Source organism: Anolis sagrei, chromosome 4 (genome assembly GCF_037176765.1).
Source record: "Anolis sagrei isolate rAnoSag1 chromosome 4, rAnoSag1.mat, whole genome shotgun sequence".
Classification (NCBI taxonomy): Eukaryota; Metazoa; Chordata; class Lepidosauria; order Squamata; family Dactyloidae; genus Anolis; species Anolis sagrei.
The window spans coordinates 194,002,203-194,027,346 of NC_090024.1; the positions used below are offsets into that span (position 1 = coordinate 194,002,203).

Genomic DNA, 25,144 nt, shown 5'->3' on the forward strand with positions numbered 1-25,144 from the left:
AAAGATGTTTTGTGCCAATTTAAGAGTGCCAGAAAAAAAAGGCTTGTCATCTCATCCTGCATTTGGGCAGTGATGCTCTATGGCAAATTAAGGCACTGGTGAGTCAAAGGAGGATTTAACCATCATCAGGCCCTGATGTGTTGTGAGGATGAACCCAGAGTGGGCCCCTTCTATTTTTGTAGTGCTCAGAGGCTCAACAAGGGGGGGCTTTCTTTCCTTATAGAGAGAAATTGGTTTCAGAAATTGCCATTGACATAGAATGAGGACGGGGACAGGATGCCTCATAGTGTGGTAAACGTTACATATATCTATAGAATAAGTACAATTCATATGATTTTGCTGGATTAGGTTTTGGACTCCTCAGAATCTGCTACCTGGATGTAAGGATATTCCTTGTGTTTATTTCCCTCCCACTTGTTTGATCAAAAACTATGCCTGCTGTGTAAGGGAGATAGCTAATTTATGTCTGATTTTGGACAGTCTGAAAGTAGTGAATGTCTTTTCAGTTTATCAAAACACAATTTTCCGGCAAATTGAAATAACCAATTGCAAACTCTCATCCACATTAATATGTCATGGGAATGTCTGATCCCATGGAAGAGGACATCTTTATGTTATTGCTAAAAGTATGGTTTCTGTGACATGCAAGAAGCTGATGGAGAATCTCAAGGACTGCCTGTCTGCTCAGTTGAAGCACATATTATTATAATTTAAGTCAGTATATAGGTTGATAGTATTTCAAGCAAGTAAAGTCTGGTAGAAGCAAGTGCTGTTCAACAGGATAAAGAGGTTCTGAGTTCTTAAACAGTTCAAAATCAATGATTAAACCACATGCTACAGCTCTTTTTGAAGAAATGGGGAAACAAAAACGTTGCTTTCAGCCCATTAGAGTTCACCATTTTATTACATGTCTTTTATATGTTTTGTTTTGGGCAGCATAAGAGAAACTACTTCCCAGTCCATGAATGCAAATTAATTGTTCACTGGGTTTAGATGGTGAAAAACGACTGAAATATATTTGAAAGCAGAGAATAAGTGTGGGAGGTATATTGTGATGATAGGGTTATACTGTTGAAAGAACAGAAAATGGGAGGTTCTTCTTAAAATTGTATCAGATGCTATAGGATATATCATTCTAATTTATCCATCTTGCATAAATGCATATAGCTAGAGACAAACTACTCAAGGCAGGGATCAGTAGCCCTAGGCAGCTTATGAGTCATTAGTTGCTGGTCTGCAAGAATAAAGAATAAAGAAATAATCATAGCCAATGGGCACAAATATTATACTGGTGAGTTAGAATTATGTCTAGGTGTTTGTAGCTGCTTTGAGTCTCCTTCAGGAGAGATAAATCAAAGTATAAATAAATATAATACATAATAAATAAATAAATAAAGTAAGTAAGTAGTGGCAAGTCATAGCAGGGACAAATTTAGATGGATAAATACTCAGATTTGTTACGAAGCAGTGCTTCTTATGCAGCCTGACATGGAAAAGCAAGCCTTTATCTCTGAATGTGCTTAGGATGATTACCACATATCTATAGCATTGACTTCCTCATTGGCTAAAACAGTGAAGCAACTTTTGGACTTCCTGCATACATGTGGATATGCAGAATGTGTTTTGTTCTAATGCTAAATGCAGAGATGTCAGAGAGGAATTAGAAGGCATGTCTCCATTTTATCTCCATGTCTTCAATATGTGTGTGGCTAGAATGATTATTAAGATCAGAATTGACAGATATCAGAGCCTCACATTGAATCTTAGTTTTAGTGAGTCAGCTGCAAAGGAGAGGTAAAAGTGCAAAATCTCCAAGTTGGATGGGCTCAGTTCTTGGTAAAATAAAAGGGGTAGGAGCAAATCTCCATCCTAGCTAACACAGGAGGAGTTTGCTACAATTTCCAAGGATTAATTGATTGGTTGCTGCAAATTGCAGTATCTTTTTCTACATATTTACTTAGTTAGATTCCTATGTAGTGCCAGAGTTTACCCTCCATCTGTCTTCTAGCTTGAAGCAGGTAGGCTAGATTTAAGATTCCTTATTCCAAATTTCTGATCTGGAAATATCCCTTTAGCTGAGATTTCTGTCTTATTTTCCAAATACGTTCTCTTTGTGTTTTCAGTGACAAGCTGGGAACAACTGTGGTTGATACCAAATGTATAATCCTCACTGGGGTTGTCTTTAGAGCCTGACACTCCTAAACAGAAATGCCTCATTATGCTTTAAACAGATAAGAAACACAAGTTTTGAACTGATCACAGATCGAATAAAGCCAAACAAACAAACAAGCAGAGATTGCATACAAAAGGCAGTGTTGATGAGGAGGCTGTCTAAGGCAGCCCATTTAGCAAGGTCATGAGAGAGCAGCAAGTTGTTAGTTATGCTGTTTTACTGCCAAGGTTGCCGTGGCATCTTCTGCCTCATGTGGCTTTGGGTACTCTGCACTTTGACACTGATGAGTGAAGCACCATTTTCTGCTCCACTTCAGAGCACAATATCTTTGGCTAGCTTGGGAAGAAAGGGGAAAAGTCTTTCAAAAAGTCAGCTTTTGGATAACATATCTTTCTCTACTGAAATTGCTGTTAGTTCCAAGTCTGAGAGATAAATATGAAGAGAGATGAGAGGAGTGTCTATGTTGCCCATCTGCAGAATGTTTCTGGACTGAAGTGGCCTCCCCACTGCAATAAAACGTATTCTATTTCTACTTAAATTACAATAATTTGTTCTCAATTTGAATCTGTCTATAAATAAGTTAGTATGTGCAGTTTTAATGCAAATCTACATGCTCTTTTCAGGAGGCATGTCCTTGTTTTGGCGATCTTAAAGTAGTGAGGCATTCATAAGGGAAATCATGCAGGATTCAGGCTCCTCAGTGTTTCAACTGTAAAAAGAAATATCCTGAACAGGACCTGGAACAAGATAGTTGGCTTGGAGTAAGATGTACTACTTTCTACTTTGCAGCAATCTTTTTAAAGCAAAGATTCTTCCGAATCTTCAAGGACAGCTCCACATAAAGCACACTTTCATTATTCAAATTTATGTAGAGTGGTTTCCAAATGATGCTGGTGAACACCAGATCTTTTAGAAAGAGTGTAACCCTCCCATCTAAACAATGCAATATTCGCCCTGTGTGGTCTTGTATTTACAAAACCTAAACAGTGATGTTTTGACAGGATTACCCTTTAATTTGTTAAAACAGAGATGGCCAAGACAAATTTTCTCAGGGAAAGCAGTCATGGGGTGAGCAGATGACACCACTCTGATGGCTGATATGCAGATGACACCACTCTGATGGCTGAAAGTGAGGAGGAGCTGAGGAGCCTTCTAATCAAGGTGAAAGAAGAAAGCGCAAAAGCTGGGTTGCAGCTAAACATCAAAAAAACCAAGATCATGGCAACAAGAATGATTGACAACTGGAAAATAGAGGGAGAAAATGTGGAGGCCGTGACAGACTTTGTATTTCTAGGCGCAAAGGTTACTGCAGATGCAGACTGTGGCCAAGAAATCAGAAGACACTTACTTCTTGGGAGGAGAGCAATGTCCAGTCTTGATAAAATAGTAAAGAGTAGAGACATCACACTGGCAACAAAGATCCGCCTAGTCAAAGCCATGGTATTCCCTGTAGTAACCTACGGATGTGAGAGCTGGACCTTAGGGAAGGCTGAGCGAAGGAAGATCAATGCTTTTGAACTGTGCTGCTGGAGGAAAATTCTGAGAGTGCCTTGGACTGCGAGAAGATCCAACCAGTCCATCCTCCAGGAAATAAAGCCTGACTGCTCATTGGAGGGAAGGATACTAGAGACAAAGTTGAAGTACTTTGGCCACATCATGAGGAGACAGCAAAGCTTAGAGAAGACAATTATGCTGGGGAAAGTGGAAGGCAAAAGGAAGAGGGGCCAACCAAGGGCAAGATGGATGGATGGCATCCTTGAAGTGACTGGACTGACCTTGAAGGAGCTGGGGGTGGTGACGGCCGACAGGGAGCTCTGGCGTGGGCTGGTCCATGAGGTCACGAAGAGTCGGAGACGACTGAACAAATGAACAACAACAACAAAAGATGTTTGCTTTTTCTCTGCTTTTTTTTTCTTGTGAGTATGCTGCAAGTGATGGGATCATTGTCTCTTCATATCCATCAGTTCTAGTTAAGGTGGGACCCCAATTTACCAAGGATCTTTTCTAATTGTATCTTTCCCCAGCTGCCCAGGTTTTGGGAAGGAGGTGATACCTGGAGTTAGAATCCTTTCTAGATCTGACATTCCCGAGTTGGATTTTCCAGTGAGAATTTGTCCAGTATTTTCTATTATAATGGCACTGACTCTTCAAAGTGTTAGGAAGGAATGGCATTTGCTTATAGTCCTTGTTGGTCATCTATCCAAGTGCTAACCATACCTGATCTCAATCAGCATCCAGAATGAGTGTTTTTATTGCAATATAGCAGTATCCACAAGGGTGTTCGGGTTGATCTCAAGATTACCCAATATACTCATGTCTAAGTCTAGAAGGTTTTGCCAAAAAATCCACCACTGAAATCTGGGTTGACTTATGCATGGATCAGTGTGAGTACAGGCAGTCCCCACATTATGAATAAGATGGGTTCTGTAGGTTTGTTCTTAAGTTGAATTCGTAAGTCGGAGTAGGTACATTTTTTTAACAGTAACTATAGCCATATAAATATATATGTTTGGATAGCCTAGGGAAGTGTTAAACCCCACGTGGTATTGATTTTGCTGTCTGTGCCACTGTTCAGAAGATTTCATCTCATTTTCTGACTCTGTGATAATTGCATTTTGAAAAATTTGGCTTGTAGTGGAAGCAAGGATTGGAGAGAAAGTTTCATTGGAGGCACTCGTTCCCCATGATAACTCTTTCAGGAGTGAATTTCCCTCCTGAGGGGTAGATTTCTCTCACTTTCTGCTGTCTCACCCCTGTTCTTAACAAGGAGTCATTTGTAAGTCAGATATTTGTAATTTGGGGACTGCCTGTACTGTACTTTAACTCTTATGGGGAAAAAGGAATCATTTCCTTCTCTGAGTATGGTGGTGAAAGGCAAAAGCTTATTTCACTGCAAGAGAACCTAAAAGAAGCACCAATTCCGTCTGCTCTTTCTGCCACATTGCCACTTCAGGACTTTTTGAATGTCCAGGTGGGGAAATGGTCTTTGTGACCAGGGACTGTAGCTCCCTCCCCCCCCCCCCCTGGTTGCTTAGGTGCCTTCTCCTCTCTATGGAATTGCTCTCAACTTATCCACAGGTCATATCAAAATGTCACCAAAAGATTACCTCCAAAGCCTGCTCTCGACTTGTACATGAAGTCGATTTATCGATGGGCATGTATGTCACATGCATATATCTAAGATTACTTCTTCTCTTGGTCATGTAGATGCTGTTGTAGATGTGATTACATGAAAATACAGGTTGCAGAAATTTACTTCTCTGCCCTGTTACATGTATGTATCTATTGATTGAACCCATTATATTCTACAATTTGTATGCTACACTAATGGTGATAAGAAGAAAAACCCCGAGTTTCTTGCGTAATGACTTAAGTGTAAGAGCTAGATTAATCTCTTATATAATTGCCTTCGTAAGCACTTTGTTGAGTTGCTGATATTTGTAATTAAACCTCTGCCGCTTGCTTTATCCCAAGCCATTTCAGACGGTTTCATCCTTCAACTTTAGTTCTGTTGAGTCAGCTCTCCCTCTGCTGGTGGTAAATGCTACAGTTATTTTTTATGCTTTGGTTTCACTAATTGTGCTGAATAGGTGATAGAAAGCAAACAAGATGATGTCTTGACCTGTTAATTGACTCCAATATTTAATCTGGTCGGTAACTAGATAAATGTAAATGAGACATTTATTTCTTGAAATAATAGGATAAATTTTAAGCTGTATGGAAATTCCTGTGCCAATAGTACAATTGAATGAAAACAATAGGCAGCTTCAGCTCTATATGGCATTGATTCTCCTCCAATTTTAATTTTTCTTCTATTCTGCAATATAAATAAGTTTCCATTCTTTACCATAGTCTGATGATTACCTAGTGGAAAGATGCGAACACAACGATGGACAGGGTATAGGGATTTTATCTTTGAAGATCCCCACCGCTATCGCCAATTGTACAGATGTGGATGTTATGGAGGGAATTTACCTCAGGCCTCAATTGTGTAGAAGAGTATATTATGGAGGAGGCCAATTATTGTTTGTAAATTAAGGTAACTGCCACCAACGTGAGGTATTTGAGGTACCACCGATGAGCACTGGCTCTACAGACGCAGATTAGTTGAGATGAGACGGTTTTCAACAAAAGATAAGTTTATTGTGTACAAAGCTTATGGTTGCAGGCTGTTAAATAACTTATGGAACTTTGAATATCACGTGGTTTATAATACAGTCCACTCTTCCAGATAACACAGCTTGTGGCTAACTTTCACTGAGGTGAAGCTCTCTAGTGAACAATGTTTCACTACTATAAATAGCCTTTCAGTTTGATCTTCCCTCAATCACATCTCTGATCTCTAGTCCTTCCTTAACTAGGGATCTTAACTAGGCTTAACTAGGCTTCCTTTAGTCTTCTTTGACTAAAGAATCTGGCCAGGTTTCACACACAAGCCTCTCTCTCTCAGGCCTTTCCCAGCCTCCCTCTCTCTCTCTCTCTCTCTCTCTCTCTCTCTCTGCTTTTTTTTAAAAAATGCACCAAACGTTTCCTGCCTGGCTCTGCCCACTTCTCCCTCTCATGAGCTAGCCAGCCTCGTCTCCTTGGTAATGCTCACTGTGGATTCAAACCAGATGACTCCAGTTTTAGCTACTGTTACAACACAAATACATACTTTAACAGTTAAACACAAACATAATAACAATGACTTCTGCACACCTTGTTTTGTACCTTTTACTACATCCTTATGCTGAAATTAGCCAAGATATGAAATAACTTGGAAATAACTAATGTAAGGCGTATATATATATATATATGAAATATGAAATATGAAATATGAAATCCAGGAAGATCTACAGGTAGTTAACATAATGCAATATCAGGGAGTTTTGTGCAATGCATTTTAAAGGTAAAGTTATGAAGAATGCGGAATGACATGTCTTGTTGAAGACTCAACATGACTTCCAAAAAGGTGTCCTAAGGGTTTTTTTTAAAAAAGGGGGTTTTGCAGAAAGTCAACAAACATTTGGCTGCCAGACATTACCTAATTGGATTTTCAGAATTCTTTTGATGAAGTTCCTCAACAAAACTTTCTGAAAATACTTAGAATACATAGGATAATAGCAAATGTGATATAATGATTAGTTTTGTATTGCACTCTTGGAGATCCAGGTCTAGTCCCCAAAAAACCATGAAACTCATAGGGTCTCTTGTGCTGTTTGCTTGCTGGCTGCCTCGGAGGGTTGTTGTGTGGATAAAATAGGAGGGAAATGAGCTCTGGATTGTTCCTTGGGACTATTGGAAGAAAGGCGTGATAATGGTGTTAACAAATAAATAGGAAGAGAGGTTGTACTTCAATATCTGGTTAAAAAAAAGAACACGCTCAACAGGAATAAACTATTTCATTTGTATACAACCTTGCATAATATAGTACGTAGATCACAGTACTACCTTCATACAGGATACATTCATTTACTTTGTGCAGATATGTGAAAATAAGGATAAAAGAAAACCCTATTAATGTCAATAGGACAAATGACAGAAGTACCAAGAAAAGAGTGTGGCTCAGGCATGGGCCATCTTCAGCCCTCTATGTGTTTTGGACTCCAACTTCCACAATTCCTAACAGCCAGTAGGCTGTTGGGAATTATGCGAGTTGGAGTCCAAAACACCTGGAGGGCCGAAGTTAGTCCATGCCTGGTGTAGCTTGTACAGGAAGCCCTAAGTGAATAGGTCAGACTGTGAATATGTGAAACCATGTATATCGACTCAGCAGGTATGGGGGCAATGTTAACTAATGTGCTGATGCTAACTAATGTGATGACAAAAAAACAGGTGTGACTAATGAGCTGGCCAAATTTTTCCCCTTACATTATTCTGTAAAAAAAGCCCAATATAGATAGACAACATTATATCCATTATATCTACACGAGAAGCAACTTGCAGTTTCTCTAGTTGCTCCTGACATGAAAAACAACATCCATATAATTATGGCATTTTTTAAAGGGAAGAGGCGACATGTCCTTCTATTGCAGGAGCAATTAAGCTACGTTTGTCATTATGTTAATGCAGAATCTGTCATTTGAGATTCAGTATACAGATAACAATCAATCAGAGATGCATTGATATGATCCTCTCTATGTTGTGTGACTGAGGATAGGATTAACTCACAGCAGATCACATCACTAGTCTGTGAAATGGGATATCTTTTATTTGATGGCACCTGAAACCTATGCTTTGAAAATCCTTTGTGAATGCATTCCAACTTTGGGCATCTCTGCACTCTAGAGGGGATTTTGTATTCAGTGAGAAGAGGAGACTGGAGACTGGGTTTCAGCATCAGCAACTGGGGCTCTTTTGAGATCAGATAGCATGGTGTTTCCATCCGAGGCCAGCAGGTGATGCTGCTGCCTATAAGAAAAAATGGAGTAGGGCTTGTGATGGTGATGGTGGGAATACAGATTTCCCATTGGTACATCAGACCACTGCTGGGTTGCTGAGGCATCTGCCTTGCCTAGGAAGGGTGGCGCTGTGCAGAGAGCCCGGCGATGGGAGTGCTCAGAAAGGGGTGGGGAGCATTTTCATTATCTCACTAATCTCGCCCTTGGTGACCTGCCAGCCTTTCCTGGAAGAGAATGACAGAAGGGGATTATTTGAGACGGAATCACCCATCTCTCTAGGCAGCTGCAAGGGGAGGAGGGAGGGATAGGAATGATTGGTGCTCCACTCAAAGGCCCTTAATCCCCATGAGCTGTCGCTCAGGCTAGATGGCTTGCAGGCGCCGCCAGATTAACAAATGTCCTGTCCTGTGGGGTTGGAGGGGCTGGTCTCTATGGCTGAAGTAAGATTTCTCACTCTGCCTTTGGGAGAAAGGTTGCTGTATGTTGGCAGCCCCAACAGGATTTGTCAATGGTGGTGCCACAGGAGCAAAGGATAGGACACCACCTGGGATTGTTCAGCCTACCTGACTCCACGAGATGGTTCATACCCAGGTGAGTCCTCATTTTGTACCTCCACTCTGAGCTGTAGCTGATGTCATTGAAGTGCATTGTTCAAGCTTTGGAATGTGCACCAGGGATGAGATAGACAACAATAGAGCAGGGAGTTGAAAAGTGGAACAAAGAGATAGCTGATCATGATCAGGTGAGAAATTGTTAGAGTAAAATGTGCTGGTTGAATTCCAAGCTGAGCAGTGTGTTGTTTTGAGGGTAGAATAAGCTTTTTAAAAAAATGGAATTAGAACAAAAATAAAAATTCAGAATGAATTCATTGAGTTCATGCCACTTGGAAAAGCACAATGCTTCACCAGCATTATTTGTCAGGGTATATGCAGATGTTGGGATGCTTTGAGGGCTGAAATGGAGGCCCCCATGGCCTCTCGTTTTGTTTTGTTTTTTTGCAGCCCACTGAGACAGCATGTGGGAAGAGCGATGCTCCCTGTGATGTGGGTGCTCTGGGAGTGTAGGATGACTGCACCTGTGATGAGACTGGCTGTGCTCTCCTGCGGGTGGAGGAGGCAGAGCAGCTGTGCTGATCTATTTACAGTATTTGCCTGGCTCTGAAGGGAGCGAGCCAGTGAGCTCTGGCTTCATGTCCTAGATTTTTTTTAATTAAAAAAATCCCTTCTTTTTGCTTCTGCTCAAATGAAGAGGGCCTGAAGGGGGATTATAATGCAATGCCACCTGCAGACTGTGCTGCAGCTACAGCATCCTAGGAAGCTCTTGAAATCACTGATGGGAGTTGTAAGGCAGCTTGAACACTTAGGGAGTTTAAACAATTGTAACAGCCTTTCTGTGTCTCTAGCTCAGCATTCTGTCTTATAGGAATCGCTCAAGTGTAGTATCATAGGACCATAGAGCTGGAAGAGACCACAAGGGCCATCCAGTCCAACCCCGTGCCATGCAAGAATACACAACCAAGGGAAGCTCACAAGAATGGCAGGTTTGTAATAGTCATCCCTTATTGTTTGTCCTTAGCGTCTTGTAATTAGTGGGATACTTTGGCATATGAAGATTCCATTTTTAGCAGGGATGAGAGCCCCCTTTTCCCAGGAGGACTGATGACTGACAGGTCAGCGGTTTAAATCCAGGGAGAGGGGGTTGAGCTCCCTCTGTCAGCTCCAGCTCCCCAAGCAGGGACATGAGAGAAGCCTCCCACAAGAATGAAAAAATATCAAAAACATCCTGGTGTTCCTGGGCAGTGTCCTTGCTGATGGCCAATTTTCTCACACCAGAAGCGACTTGCAGTTTCTCAAGTCGCTCCTGACATGAAAAAGAATTTTTAGCAGTGATGAGAAATTTAAAGAACCTGAATTCTAGAAAAGCAGCCCACCCCAATACAGGAATGTCATTAAGAATGGGCAATCTGTTTTCCTCCCCATGAAGACCAGAATAGGGTAATAAGGCATACTCACATCTTCTGTAAGTTATTAGACTAGCTTGCTCCCAAAATCGTCTGTCAAAATTTGACTCCTAAAACAATGAACCTTTTCAGGAATTATCAATCTGAAGTGTACTAAATAATTATTTTGCAATTGCTTTCATGATACAAAGACTGTTAATTTCAGCTGGATGATGATGATGATTTTTATGATTTTAATGCAATGTATTGTGTTATAGTTGTTTTGTAAAAACGTATTTGCAAGTTGCTGTTTGTGTACGACTTTAGGTAATTTCTGATGTATGGCAAACCTATCATGACTTTTGTTGGGCAAAATTGTTCAGAGGAAGTTCGCCTTTCTCTGAGGCTGAGAGTGTGTAACTATTTCAAGATCACCTAGTGATTTTCAGTGTTTGAGTGGGGGATATGTACCCCAGTCTCTCAAACAACTAAACAACACTGGCTGTATAACCTGCAAGTAATCCACATTAATAATTCCTTGCCAGCCAATGTTGAACCTTCCCACCTTGAAAACAGTCTGAGGAGCCAGGACTTGGGCCATGGCATGATCTATGCCACTTAGCAAGTGCCACAATGCTTCTTGCCATGCTCTTGATTCTTTAAACACATTCCCTTACTGTCATATATCCTTTTCTCTCAGAGATGAAGTGGTAACAGGGGTAGCACAGTCCTAAGACTGTGTATATTTGTTTTCGGATTTCCTGTCGGTTTATGGTTAGAGATTGTTTTGCCAGTTCCTAGTATTTGTTGTCAATCTCCCATCCAAGTACTAACCAAGTCTGACTCTGCTTAGCTTACATGATCAGTTGGGATCTGGTGACTTCAGGGTATTTAGGCATTGTTAAGACTATGTTAACATATAACAGGTAAATTATTTTCTATCCATTTCATTGCCGCTGGTTGTTTTTTAGAGTGATTTTTTTCTCCCTTCTCTCAGACTTCTTTGATTCTTGTTTAAGTCTGCTTTTTTCCAAAAAACAAAAAACAAAAACACAAACAACACTAGAAATAAAAAAAATTGGAAACAAAGGCAAACAACAACAAATGTTGGGAAGAACTAACACTGGACCCATGGTTTCTATATGGATTCCCTCCCCTCGCTCCAATATGTTGCCATTTATTTTTAAAAGAAAGAAAAATACAGTATAGCTAAATAAGACTGACTGTGCCATGAGGTAGGATGAGGTTATACTATCTCAGACCTCAGATACTGATTTTCATAAAGGCTTAGCAAACTATTATTGAGTGTATTGCTGATACATTTTCATTACCTGGCACTTGTGGAATTTTCTACCTCTTGTGCCAAAATAACTTGGCTGGCTTTTGGTACTGTGAACCTTGACTGTGGCCCCATTTGTAATACCAAATTAATAACCTGGTATTCTGCTTGTAACTGTTATTGTTCCATGCTATGGAATCTTGGGATTTGCAGCTCAGCATTTAGAATTGTTTGCCAGAGAGCTCTTTGTCTCATCAAGCTACAAATCCGAGGCTTCTATAGGATGTTAGCTATAGAATCATAGTGCTATTATTCTAGTGTGACCAGACCCTTTCGTAGGTGTGTGTGTACATGGGAGTAATACCTACTACTCTGTATCAGGCAGCAAATTGTCTTGGGCTCTTCCTGATCTAGATATGTCATGTGTCATCTCCTTTAGTCCTTCTAAAACATTTCATTTCATTTTCCTGCATGTTGCTTAGCTTGACTTACTTGATAGCACAAAGTTGCTTTAACAGAAAGGACAGCAACGACCATATCTCTCACTCTCCCTGCCTTTTCCTTTGCTCAAAGCATTGTCTCCATGCTTTAAAGAGTCTTCTGCCATTAGACATACCAGCAGCACAGCCGTTTCGGATTCTGGACAACTTTTGAATTCTTTGGAGTTTCTATAGCTTGATGGTCATGGTCCAGATTTAAATAGTACGGCTGGGAAGGAGATGTCACCAGTTACCTCATGAGAAGTACAACTGGCTGGATTCCATCTTAGGCCTTCTCTCCAGAATGTTTCATAAAAACTCACGATGATTGCCACATACATGTGTCCCACATCTAGCAATGGAATACAATCACATTGCCTCTAGGGTGAAGCATGGTGTTTTATTTTGGTTGGTTTAAGCAGAAGAGAGTACGATCATGTTGCATTCTTTGTTTGCGTCAACCAAATCTATTTACAAAGTCATCAACAAGAAAAGAAGAACAGAAAAATCAGGCTGGAAAATAGAGTGATAAAAACACAAACTCATAAAACTTTTGTTACAGAGTTTTATCCTTTATTACTCATTCTATAGTAAGTTTTTTTTTGAAAAAATGTTACACTCTTTAGGTAGATTCAATGCAATTATGTATCCATTTGTTTTTCTGCATCCCACCCTATATCAGGAGATCTCAGAGAGCCTCACAAATAACATTAAACCAGATTAAACAAGCTAAAAACATATTAAAATCATAGAAGGGTCATCCAATCAAATTCCAGCCATGGAGGAATACATAATCAAAGTGTACATGACAGATGGCCATCCATCTCCAAAGCTGCAAAAGCGGAAGACTCTATTATACTTTGAAGCAACATATTCCACTATAATGTAGTTTTCACTCTCAGGAAGTTCTTTCAAATGAGTAGATATAATCTCTTTTTCTATAGTTTGAATCTATTGCTCCCTATCCTAGTAGAAAATAAGCTACTTCATCTTTAATATTATATCCTTTCAGATATTTAATCATGTCCCTTGTCACATCTCACCCTCCTCTTCTCCAAGCTAAACAAAACCCACATCTCATAAGGCATGGTTTCCAGACATTTGATCATTTTCCTCACCTTGCTCTGGATACGTTCCAGCTTGTGAATATCCTTCTTGAATTGTGGTACCCAAAACTGGACACAGTATTCCAAATAAGGTCTGACCAAAGCAGAATAGAAAGGGACTGTGACTTCCCTTGATCTATACATTATTATCTTATTGATGCAGCTTAGGTTTGCATTGGTTTGATTAACTTCTGCATCACACTATCCACTAATGTTCAGCTTGTAGTCTACTAAGACTATGAAGGTCTCTTACACATATTCTGTTACCCAGCCAGATATCACCCATCCTATATCTGTGTGCCTAATTGTAGTAATTTACATTTCTCCCTGGGGAAAGAAACAAAATGACATCATGTGCATCATCATCATCATCATCATCATCATCATCATCATTAAATTTATTTATACCCCATTTTTCTTCCTTTGGAGACTCAAGGTGACTAACAATCCCATACTTTAGTCAAGTTTAGAAAGCTCAATGCAAACATTTTAATACAATTAAATAGTACAGTGTGGTAAAACAGATTAAAATATATAATAAATGCACTTAAAATAGCCTTTAAAACTCACATTCCTGCCCCCCCCCCCCCCATCCCACCTCCAACCTCCAACCTCCCCAAAGCCTGCTCCTTATCCTTCTCTAAATGCCTGCTGGCAGAAGAAGATCTTAACCTGCCTGTGGAAGGCCAGCAGGCATGGGGCCATCCTAGTCTCTCTTGGGAGATAGTTCCACAGTCGGGGGGCAGCCATCAAGGTCCTTCAGCTCCCTTACTCAGAACCTTATAGTCCTTTCTGATATCCTGAAGGCTATGCATTGAAGTGTCATTGATTTCCACTTGGATCGAAGGGAAGTAGGTGGGGTTGATGACTTTTGTTCGCTTCTGTATTACAATAGGCAGCAAAGTGCAAGATAATACAACAAGTTGAAAATGGTAAAATATGTTTAAAATGACATAACTGCTAACTAAAATTACAAATAACTATAAATAAGGCCCAGACACTTTATAAAATAGCTAGTTTTTAATTTAGTGCCTAAATGATAACGGTATTGATTCCAGTCAGGTCTCCAGAAGGAGAGCATTCTACTGTTAGGGTGGTGCAGCTGAGAAGGCTCTCTACTATGTCCTAATATAGTATATTGCCCTCTGATGAGAAATGGAGGAACCCCCCCCCCCCCCCAAGCAGATCATAATCCTCAGGAAAACACATGTCAGGAGAGGCGCTCCCTTAAGTATCAAGGCCCCAAGTATAAGGCTTTTGGTCTAAGCACCTTGAATTTAGACCAAAAATGTCAGTACAGTTTTTCTAAGTCAGCTTTTAAAGTCTGACATTATATGCTGTCGAGCTGCAGACAAATTCCAAGTCTTCTTCAAGGGCAGCTTCACCTGAAGCCATCGAAATAAAATGAATCCCTTCAAAACAGTACCTCCTCCTCCATATAACAAAGCAGCTCCAGTACAATGCCTTCGGGCTGAGAGTGGCGGTTAACAAATGCAAATAATAATAATAATAATAATAATAATAATAATAATAATAATAATGCCATAAACAATAGTATCAAAAGCCACTGGGAGATCTGGGAAGATCAACAAGGTCAAACTCCCTCTCTTTCCTTCTGGGGCAGTTTGCCAACCTGACCAACTAAGGCTATTTCAGTGGCATATCCTGGCCTGAAATTAGACTGCAATGGATCCAGTGATTTCCTCCAAGTATATCCAACTTTTTACATGCTCAAGAACCTTACCCCACAATGGAATATTTCCAATAGGTTAGTATTGCTTTAAAAAAAATATTACTAGCACACAAATATTATATACAATACATTTTAAAAGAATATATATGGAAAAGGGAAAAGAAGTGAAATAGGGAAAATATAGTGATATAAAGAGAGAGAAAGAAAAAAGGGGGATGAGAAAAAAGTGTGTAAAAAGTATTGGGGGTATATTGATTTCCATCTACTTTGTGGTGTAGTCCTTTCAAAAATTCAGAAGAAAACAAATAGCACTATGTCCTTTCTCTTCTCTACATCCACTTTCTATCTGTCTATTTTATGAACAACTACTTTCTTGTAGTTTCTTTCTAGCTTATATTATTATTTTCATTTTTATTCATTTCAGTTACTCTTTCATTGGTTGCCAGTCGATTTGAGTTTTTGGTGTTCCTTGGTGGGTTGATAGCAAGTGTGTGAGTCTATCCATATTCATAATCTTCGTTATTTTGATTAGCTAATTTTTTTATCAAGGGTGTTTCTTTAACTCTCCAATTTCTGGTGTATACTATCTTTGTCGCTGTGACTAGATAGTTAAATAAAATCTCATTGTTTCTTTCTTTTTCTAAGTCTAGCATTCCCAAAAGAAAATACTTAGGATCCATTTTTATTTTTATTTCTAACACTTTTTGTATTTCATAAATTTCTCTCCAGTATTTTTTAGCAATTTCACACATCCACCATGCGTGGAAAAACATGCCTATCTGATTTCCACATTTCCAGCATTTATTTGATGCATTCTTGTAACATTTGGAAAGTTTTTTGTGGAGTGATGTACCAATAGATTAGTACTTCTTATATAGCTCTCTGTTTAGGGAGGTCCTTTTCAGGGGCACACCACTGCGTCCTTCAAAAGAACGGTATCTCCATCTGATGTAATAGTGCATCTATCACCCCTTGGGCTCACCATATCAATCCACCTCTCCTAGATTTTATCAGTCAAGGAGGACAAGGGTCAAGCTTACATGTGGCAAGTTAAACTGCTTCAGGCATCTTGTCCACATCATCAGGCCTGAAATAACTGAAACTGATCCCATAAAAACCAACCAGGCCTCGGTGTACTGGACACTTTGCTAAGATCAGTAGTAAATGTGGTGTCAAGTTCTGAGTGAATGCGAGCAACATTTTGGGGTATCTGACAATTTTTTTATAACTGGTAAATGTAAAGGTCTCTTATTTCTAGCATTGCCATAAGTTGAAATAGATTTGACTGCAGTTAACAAAAACAACAACATTAACATAGGGTGCATATCTGAGATCCCCGGGACCATATCCCAAATGATTCCCAACTACTGGGAAAAATCCTACTCGTCGGGAGCTGAAATGCAATCCAAAAGGTCTAAAATGACTTTTAGCCTGCATCACTGCTTCACAACAGTCACAACACACAGCCTTTACTGTTTTATCCCATATCCTGTCCAAGATGACATACCATTACAAATCTCTGTGTAAATAATACGGTAAGACCCCCATATCCAAGAGGATATGGTTCTGGACGGACTGAGGTTTTCTGAAATAGGAGATAGAACTGAACATAATTAAATTAATGTAATTCCAGTCCCAGCATGACATACAGTTGTGTTGGAGGACTGCGTTATCCTCTCTAGGAATTTTCTACCTTCTCCAATTCAACTCTGTGGTAAGATATGCTATAGAGTTGCCTGGAGACCCTAGCAGATTCCTAGAGAGAGCATTTTTTCTGTGGGTTCAGGTAAGTGAAACCATGGATATGGGTTCCACAGTTGCAAAGGTTATTGCTTATTGGTGGGTTTTCTTAATTGGGAAACCAATCAATCTGCATTTATATGTCCGTTTTGATTTGGAATTCCTGTATGGAAATATTGTAAATAGAAGTCTGCCCTTTTCATGTAATCATTTGAAGCACTTTTCAATAAAAAAGGCTCCTACAATAGATTCCAAAGCTATCCATTGATAAGAAAGTGTATAGAAAATGAAAGCATTGCTTCATACACGGGCCAGTTAGATTAGAAGCAATTGAAGTCAAGAAAGAATCCAAAGTATCCAATTGCTTACCAGACCCAGTAGATTGGTCTTGCTTCCCAACCTTCCAGTTCAGCCTATTAGAATGAATGACATCAATCCCATTTCTGATTAAAATAGGTAACAGCAGATGGCAATCAGATTTCATGTTTCTTTGTGGCTTGTACTAGTAAACCATATTTTAATTTGCCTGCTCAGCTGCTAATCATCTCATACTCTCTGGCCAGAGGTGCAGTGGGTTAAAGTGCTGAGCTGCTGAACTTGCTAACCAAAAGGTCACAGGTTCGAATGTGGGGAGAGGCGTGAGCTCTTACTGTTAACCTTAGCTTCTGCCAACCTAGCAGTTTGAGAACATGCAAATATGCGTAGATCAATAGGTACTGCTCCGGTAGGATGGTAACTGCGCTCTATGCAGTCATGCCGGCCACATAACCTTGGAGGTGTTTATGGACAGCGCTGGCTCTTCAGCTTAGAAATGGAGATGAGCACCACTCCACAGAGTCGGACATGACTGGGCTTAATGTCAGGGAAAAACCTTTACCTTTACCTTTACCTAAGATCCTAGTGAATGCTAGTGGAATGGAAATCACATTGGTGTAGCTCAGAGGTGTAGCTGTATTCTGCTTCACCCCAGAAATTTTCCTTCAGTGCCTACATTTCTAGCATTCCAGAGATACTGAAAATTGTTCACACTTACAACTCATATTTGCTATGTTTATTTTTCCTTGATAACCTTGCCTGCCCCCCCCCCCTCTCTTTTGGATGATTAAGCTATATTTCTAAATGCTCAACTGAAGTTTTTACCCTGGAATGTGAGCAGCAAAATGTCAAATGCTATGGTTGATTGACATAGTGGGATCCAGCCGTTTCCATCTTCACTCAAAATTCTCTGATATGCTAGAACTTCAGTGTCTTAAAATAGATGTTCTTTTCATTTTAACACACAGTTACCTTCATTTCTGCAACTCTTGAACTCCAAACGTGCCTGCCTTTTCTTTTTAAATCACTTGCATAGCTCAGAAACCAGACTAGGCTTCTAAGACAGTGAAAGATTGTGTAGGTTTTTGTTGTCACGATTGCTGAAACATGACCTTTCCCTTACTTCTGCTAGGTTATAATGTGATAGTCTGAAGTGTTTGTGGGGTCTCTCTGTATGTTAAAAGAGACTGTGAACTGGTTCCATATGTTTCCTAGGTACCTCATAGCCTTGAAAATCCTAGTGTGCTTTCAATGAGCTATCTGTGCTTCAGAGTCAGGCTTCTCATTTCAGAAGATCTGGCAGCATTTGCTGCTTCTGACAAGGCATTTTCGGTTTGGCTGGGATGTAGGTGCAGTCGTGGCTCCTTTCCCCATGGCAGTTGGCTTCTGGCAGTGTAGGGTTTCAGGAGTTTGCTGCCCCATGTCCTTTTAAAGACGAGGTTACTCAGAACATGTCAGAGTCAACAACTGTTCAGGGAATTACAAAGTGCCTTAGAGATGTGAAGGGTCTGGGCAGTAAGCTCTTCAAACCCCACACAGAAACCAGACTGATTAATTGGAAGAGAGAAGATTTGAAGCTGCAAAAGGAGATAGTGGTGAAGGCAACAGACTACCCCAGGGACTATTTTGAAGGACAAACAGAAATATCCAAAAATGGATGAACTTTTGGACTAAGAATCCTGATTATCAAGACTTCATCAACTCTGAAAGTATCCTTTATATTATCTTTCTTTTTAGTTTGGAGATAGAAACTTAATCTGAGTTTTCTTTTACTCTCTTCCAGGCAGAGGAAATTTGTAGCAGTATGTCAGTGTGTATCACAAGATTTTTAGCTGTTTTAGAAGTTAGCAGTTGGATTAATGGTTAGTGAGAGGTTGACTAATGTCTGGGATTTGAAAGACAACCACCACCACCCCCCGCCAAGAACCTTAATAATTATAATACATTTTATATTTTATCTCTCTTTTCAAGGCTCAAGGTGGGGTGCAACATTGTGTTAAAATACAATAGATGACTAAAAACATAAAATTATTTGAAACACATAGATCAAAAACACATAAGCATAAGATTAAAGCACACATTAAAGCCACCTATAACTATACAATGTCAATGCTTTGAAAGAAACATTGGCCATTGATTGTATACTTCCTATGTGTGTAAGGTATATATGAAACCAATACATTTCATGCTTGGATTTGGGATCTCCAAGATATACAAATGCAAGTATTTCAAAATATGAAGCAATCCAATATCAATAAAACTTCAGGTCCTAAGCATTTTGGATGAGGGATACCCAACCTGGTTATATTGATTATATGGGGAGGCCAACAGGAGAGTTATCTGGATTCAAAGGATGAAATAATAGAATTGTGAGTTCTCCCTGCTAATTCTTCGTTTCACACTATAGTAAGATCAGATCTAGCATTCCTTAATCCCGTCTAGGACTGGGTTAGGAAAAATATTGGTAATAGTCTTTAATATCAATGTATTTCTTTATGCACATTGGCAATTCAATAGGTTGAGGGAAATGATTTTGCTTTACATTTAATAATTTTATTGTTGATAATACAAGCTAATAGTTGTAGAGGAGTCTTGACGTTTTTAAATATTTCATGTCCATTACTATAGTACATTTTTCTCCTCTATGTAATTTTATTCAAAGAGTTGCATAATGTATTATCAAAGGCTTTCATGGCCGGAATGACTGGGTTGTTGTGAGTTTTCTGGGCTGTATGACCATGTTCCAGAAGCATTCTCTTCTGACATCAGGAGAAAATGCTTCTGGAACATGGCCATACAGCCCGGAAAACTCACAACAACCCAGTTGCATAATCAGTAGAAAGAAATGCATTGCTAGGTAAAAAGCTGTAAAACCTACTTCATAAAGACTGCCTTTACCCCAACAAGAATAGATACACATTTTATAGTGAATATATATCTAAGACAGCCCTGTATTTCAGTACTTGTCACAGTAACCCTTTGTGATAGACGTCTGACATTCTCATCACAGAATGAGCAGATGGTGAATTGGAACAGCTTGCTTAATGTACCTAGCAAGTGTGTGATATTTGAACCCAGGAAGTTCCATCTCACAGTCTTAAAATGATTAGGCGATGCCATCTCTAAAAACCTCAAAATATGAACAAAATCAAATGTTAGAGGATGCTATTTTTTAATACATTTTCCTTAGTTATTAGTTACTACCAAAAGCAGTAACATCATTAGTTTTGTGGGGCTATATTTCACATCCATGCATACCATGTCTGTCTGGTTTAGGACAACAGCTCTGGAATTCCATCTTCAATTCCTTTGATACCTAAGCACATTTGGACTTTTTCTTGTATCTGCAACTATTGTCAGTGAATAGTCTTTGACATTCATTCAAATTAGCTAACAAAAAGGAAACAGAGCAGTTTGTTTGCTTTCGCCCCTCCAGGTTGTTTGAAAAAAGAAACCATGCCACGCATCTTGTATTATATAAACAGTCAGTACTTCCATTAGAAAGAGTGAAAAGGCTACCTCAGGCAGCAGGAATTATGAATTGGAGAGGAATGACATAGTGTTTAAAGGTAAAGTTATGAGTGTCAATTGCTCCTAAGCTGACATTCTTCTGTCATGGGTTTTGAGCAAAGATGTCCCTTTGCCTTTATTAAAGTAATATGCATGTGCTAACTCTGTATAGTAGTCTCTGTATGGTAGAATTAAGGTGGAGGAGGGGGTCTTTGTTTCTGACTATCCAGTGTGTTGGGCTAGTCGCCTGGCTGGGGGACAATGCCTGGCTCGAGAGCAGTATGTGTGAAAAAGATCTTGGAGTCCTCGTGGACAGCAAGTTAAACATGAGCCAACAATGTCATGTGGCGAGATTTTGGCCTGCATCAATAGGAGCGTAGTGTCTAGATCTAGGGAAGTAATGCTACCCCTCTATTATGCCTTGGTTAGACCACACCTGGAATATTGTGTCCAATTCTGGGCACCACAACTGAAGACAAACTGGAATGTGTCCAGAGGAGGGTGACTAAAACGATCAAGGGTCTGGAGAAAAAGCCCTATGCAGAGTGGTTTAAAGAGCTGGGCATGTTTAGCCTGAAGAAGAGAAGGCTGAGAGGAGACATGATAGCCATGTATAAATATGTGAGAGGAAGTCACAGGGATGAGGGAGCAAGCTTGTTTTCTGCTTCCTTGGAGACTAGGACGCGGAGCAATGGCTTCAAACTACAAGAGAGGAGATTCTATCTGAACATTAGGAAGAACTTCCTGACTGTGAGAGCTGTTCAGCAGTGGAACTCTGTGCCCCGGAGTGTGGTGGAGGCTCCTTCTTTGGAGGCTTTTAAACAGAGGCTGGATGGCCATCTGTCAGGGGTGCTTTGAATGCAATATTCCTGCTTCTTGGCAGGGGGTTGGACTGGGTGGCCCATGAGGTCTCTTCCAACTCTATGATTCTATGATTCTAGTCCACAGGAAATAGAAATAACAGACTTTGATTCTCAGGTTGGATGTGTTCTACATTTGATATGGGTTTTTTTCATATTCAGTCAAATGCACGTGAAATGCTGTGAGACAGTTGGGCAGGAATATGAAGGCCAGTTGATATTCAAATGGTGACAAAATTGCAACAGTCTTATGTGTGAGTGCATCAGTTATGGACAGGGATCATTGTATTTTAAGTTTTCATACAGATGGAAGGACAGAGGTGAGAGATGGTCGATGGCCTGTACATATGACCATAGTGAAAAATGTCACGAACATGATTTTGTCTTTGAATCTTGTATTACCTTTAACTCAGAAAATCAAATGTGGACAAAACTGACCACATATTTTCTCTTTTTTATTTTCAAAATGATTGTAAATGGTGCTATACAAAATTATACAAAAATTCAAAGTATTGTCCATTAGTAACATCTGTCATTAATGGACCACATATTTTCTGCATGATTTTATAACAACCATAAACCTGTATTGTCGAAGGCTTTCATGGCTGGAATCACTAGGTTCTTGTGGGTTTTTTCGGGCTATAGAGCCATGTTCTAGAGGCATTTCTCCTGACGTTTCGCCTGCATCTATGGCAAGCATCCTCAGAGGTAGTGAGGTCTGTTGGAATTAGGACAATGGGATATATAAACCCATTGTCCTAATTCCAACAGACCTCACTACCTCTGAGGATGCTTGCCATAGATGCAGGAGAAACGTCAGGAGAAATGCCTCTAGAACATGGCTCTATAGCCCGAAAAAACCCACAAGAACCTAACCATAAACCTGATTTGTTTTCATTTTAGTCCTGATAGAAAGAAGAGTGCTCTGATCATACTTTGTAGTTCCATAGCGTCAAGAAAAGCAAAAATTGGACTAGTTTCCCATGAAACCCAAGGGACAGCTCCTGCAGGAAATATAGTTCTTGGAAAAAAGAATCTTGACAGATTTTGTAAGGAAAATCCTGAGAGAACAATAGATTCCAATGAACTCTTCCTTTTCCTGCTCCTTTCATCTTTGTTCTACATGTAGCCTTGTCTATTTGAAATTGGTAAATGTGAGTGGGGTAGGGAAATGGATGAATTATAGATTAAAACCTGAAATCTCAGTGCTGACTTTTCTTGGGTAGGCTGATCAAAAGCTTGATCTCCACAAGAAGGAAGGAAGAGGCTAACCACCAGTGACAGTTTAATTATTCATTTCTCCAATTCAAGATTTTGCATGAATTGGTTCACAGCCAACTCCAGGGATTTAAGGATTGTGGCAGGAACAGCTTTGTTCTCTTATTAGCTAAAAATCTATTGAAAAATAATCATCCTTAATGTACATCAGTTATCCTGTATGTTGGGACAGTTTGGATGGCTAAGCAGGCTTGTAAAGAGGCATCTGTCATCATCTAAACAAATAGGGAGCCATGTATAAAATGCAGTGCACACCCACCTTTCCTGGCTGTAGATGGGTTACAAATTGTGTATGTGCAGGTGAACTAATAAAAATACTGATAATGTATTTGCAAGGCTGGTTACATGTATAAGTATATGATCTTGTATAGGTGGCATATGAAATCATTCAGTTGGGGTTTATATTCTCTTGGGATGGTTTTGTTCTGCTACATCTTTCTCCCTGGCCTTATTGTGTGTCTGTGGCTAAATGACTTTTTGGGAACATGTAAAACATGTTTTTTAATTATGAGTGTCCCAGATGGAAATATCTTTGATTCACATTCTATAATTCTGGTCACTGTCAGAGCTGTCATTTAGATTTCCAGGTCAACGTCTGAGTAGGTTATGGCTTGTGAGGCATCTCTGTGGCTGGCAGAGGCTGAAATGGTCTATCCAGACTATCTTGCTAACTTCCCATGCCAAGCAATGATCTCATGTGCTTCTAACCACAGGAAGCTGACCAGCAGTGTGACTGATATAATCAGGGTGGAAAGGCAGATGAGCATTTCATGAAAAATATTCAATGATTTCAACCTTCTGCAACTACAATATAAAGGGATGTTGATTTGCCTGCAGATTCAAGGTTGCCATGTTTTTCCAGTAGAACTGAGCTGAGCACACCCATAATGGTGTGTCACCTCCAGGATTTTCTCTAGGATGCAAAAGTTTTAAATTGGTTTATCCTAAATCCCAATCACGGAACAGCAAACCTTCATGCTTGCTGGCCTATCAGGGTTTGTGAATTTGCAAAAATGAATTACTGTTTTGTCATCCTAGAGTTTAGGAATTATATCTTTTTTCTGTGTTAACCATATGTTCACATGTCAGTGGACTCTGATGTTGATAATGAATTGCTGTTATGCTTTTGTTTGAATTCACAGGAGCAGGCATCAGCCACTCGGGCTATTTATTAAAATGACCCATAAATGTCAATTTTGTTTTGCTCAGTAAAGTAATCCAACCAATCAGCCTTTTTGAGGGAGGTGCCAAGGAATTTGAAAGCCACAGAATATAAGCAACAACAAAAGAAACCATTTTAAAGCTATACAGACAGCACAAACGCAATAAATACAAAACCGATGATTATAGGCCATAAACACAAATAATGGTGGAGCAAACAACTAACAAAGAATCCTGGCTCTTTGTTAGTTAGTTTGTTCCACCATTATTTGTGTTTATGCTTGCATTGTAGAAACTTGGAGGTGTATGGCTGCCAACCAAAAAAGATATTTCACCATTGTCATGGGAAGAAAAGCTTGGTTCCATTTTGCTAATGAGAAACAAAGAGACTAATTAAAATAGCCTGCCCAAGGTCACTTTATTTTTTCTTGATGAAGTGCTGAGCAAAACTTTCTGTATTTTGTAGTTTGCATTTTGATGGCAAGAGGTTATCCAGCAAGAATGAAGCTCTCAAAACAAGTACAGTATAAAACAATCAGCTGGAAATCTCATATAGTTGATCAGTTCAACATTTGTCCCCTATCAATATATCTGGAGCTTGCAGGCTTCATTTCATAGGCAAAGATGCATACTACTTTTGTTCCTTGGTTCCTAGGCATAAAGCTTTGGAAGTAGGAATAATTATTTTTCTTTGGTTGATATATCATCCTGCACACTAGAAGGAGAGTATTCAAATTGCCAATGAGTACATGAGCAGGAGCTGTGTTTTCAGAATTTTAATCCAAAGCATGATGGGGTGTCATATTCACTTCATATTCATGTGAACTGCTCTTAGAATCACATTTTGGAATGGGACAGACATGTTGAGGCAGTTTTTCCTTCTCAAGCAGGATGCTCTTATTTGAAACAGTGCATTTGTGTGCCATCTTAAACACATGTACTGTTATTTTATTTATGATTTGTTTATTTATAAACAATATCTATACCCTGGCCAAGGAGCTTAGGGTGCCCTGCTATACAATAAATTTCAGAAAATAATAAAGAATACTAATTTAAACTACTAAAAACACATTAAATTATCTATCACTTCAAACCAGATAACTTAAAGCTGTAGCAGACAAAGTACAAGTTGAGCATGTACTTTAACTACTTCTGGTCCCAAACATTTCAGATAAGGGATTTTCAATCTGTAATTTAAAATAATGCTGATCATAACACATGTGTAAATGGA

At 39.5% G+C, this 25,144-nt stretch overlaps 1 protein-coding gene across 4 annotated transcripts in view; it reads left to right on the forward strand.

Moving 5' to 3' along the window:
• The window catches only part of TMCC2 (transmembrane and coiled-coil domain family 2), a 99,754-nt gene that overhangs the window by 43,342 nt on the left and 31,268 nt on the right, over positions 1-25,144 (forward strand). Inside the window, exons 1-2 of one of the 4 annotated variants that reach the window (XM_060772923.2) lie at positions 8,655-9,144; positions 9,976-10,093. The exons of 1 other annotated variant lie outside the window; for it this stretch is intronic. In XM_060772923.2, the coding sequence (XP_060628906.1) occupies positions 10,052-10,093 (42 nt within the window). In that variant the 5' untranslated portion in view covers positions 8,655-9,144; positions 9,976-10,051. Of the gene's footprint in view, positions 1-8,654; positions 9,145-9,975; positions 10,094-18,585; positions 18,814-25,144 lie in introns of those variants that run through there. 2 more of the 4 variants (XM_060772925.2, XM_060772922.2) reach the window with 2 other exon arrangements.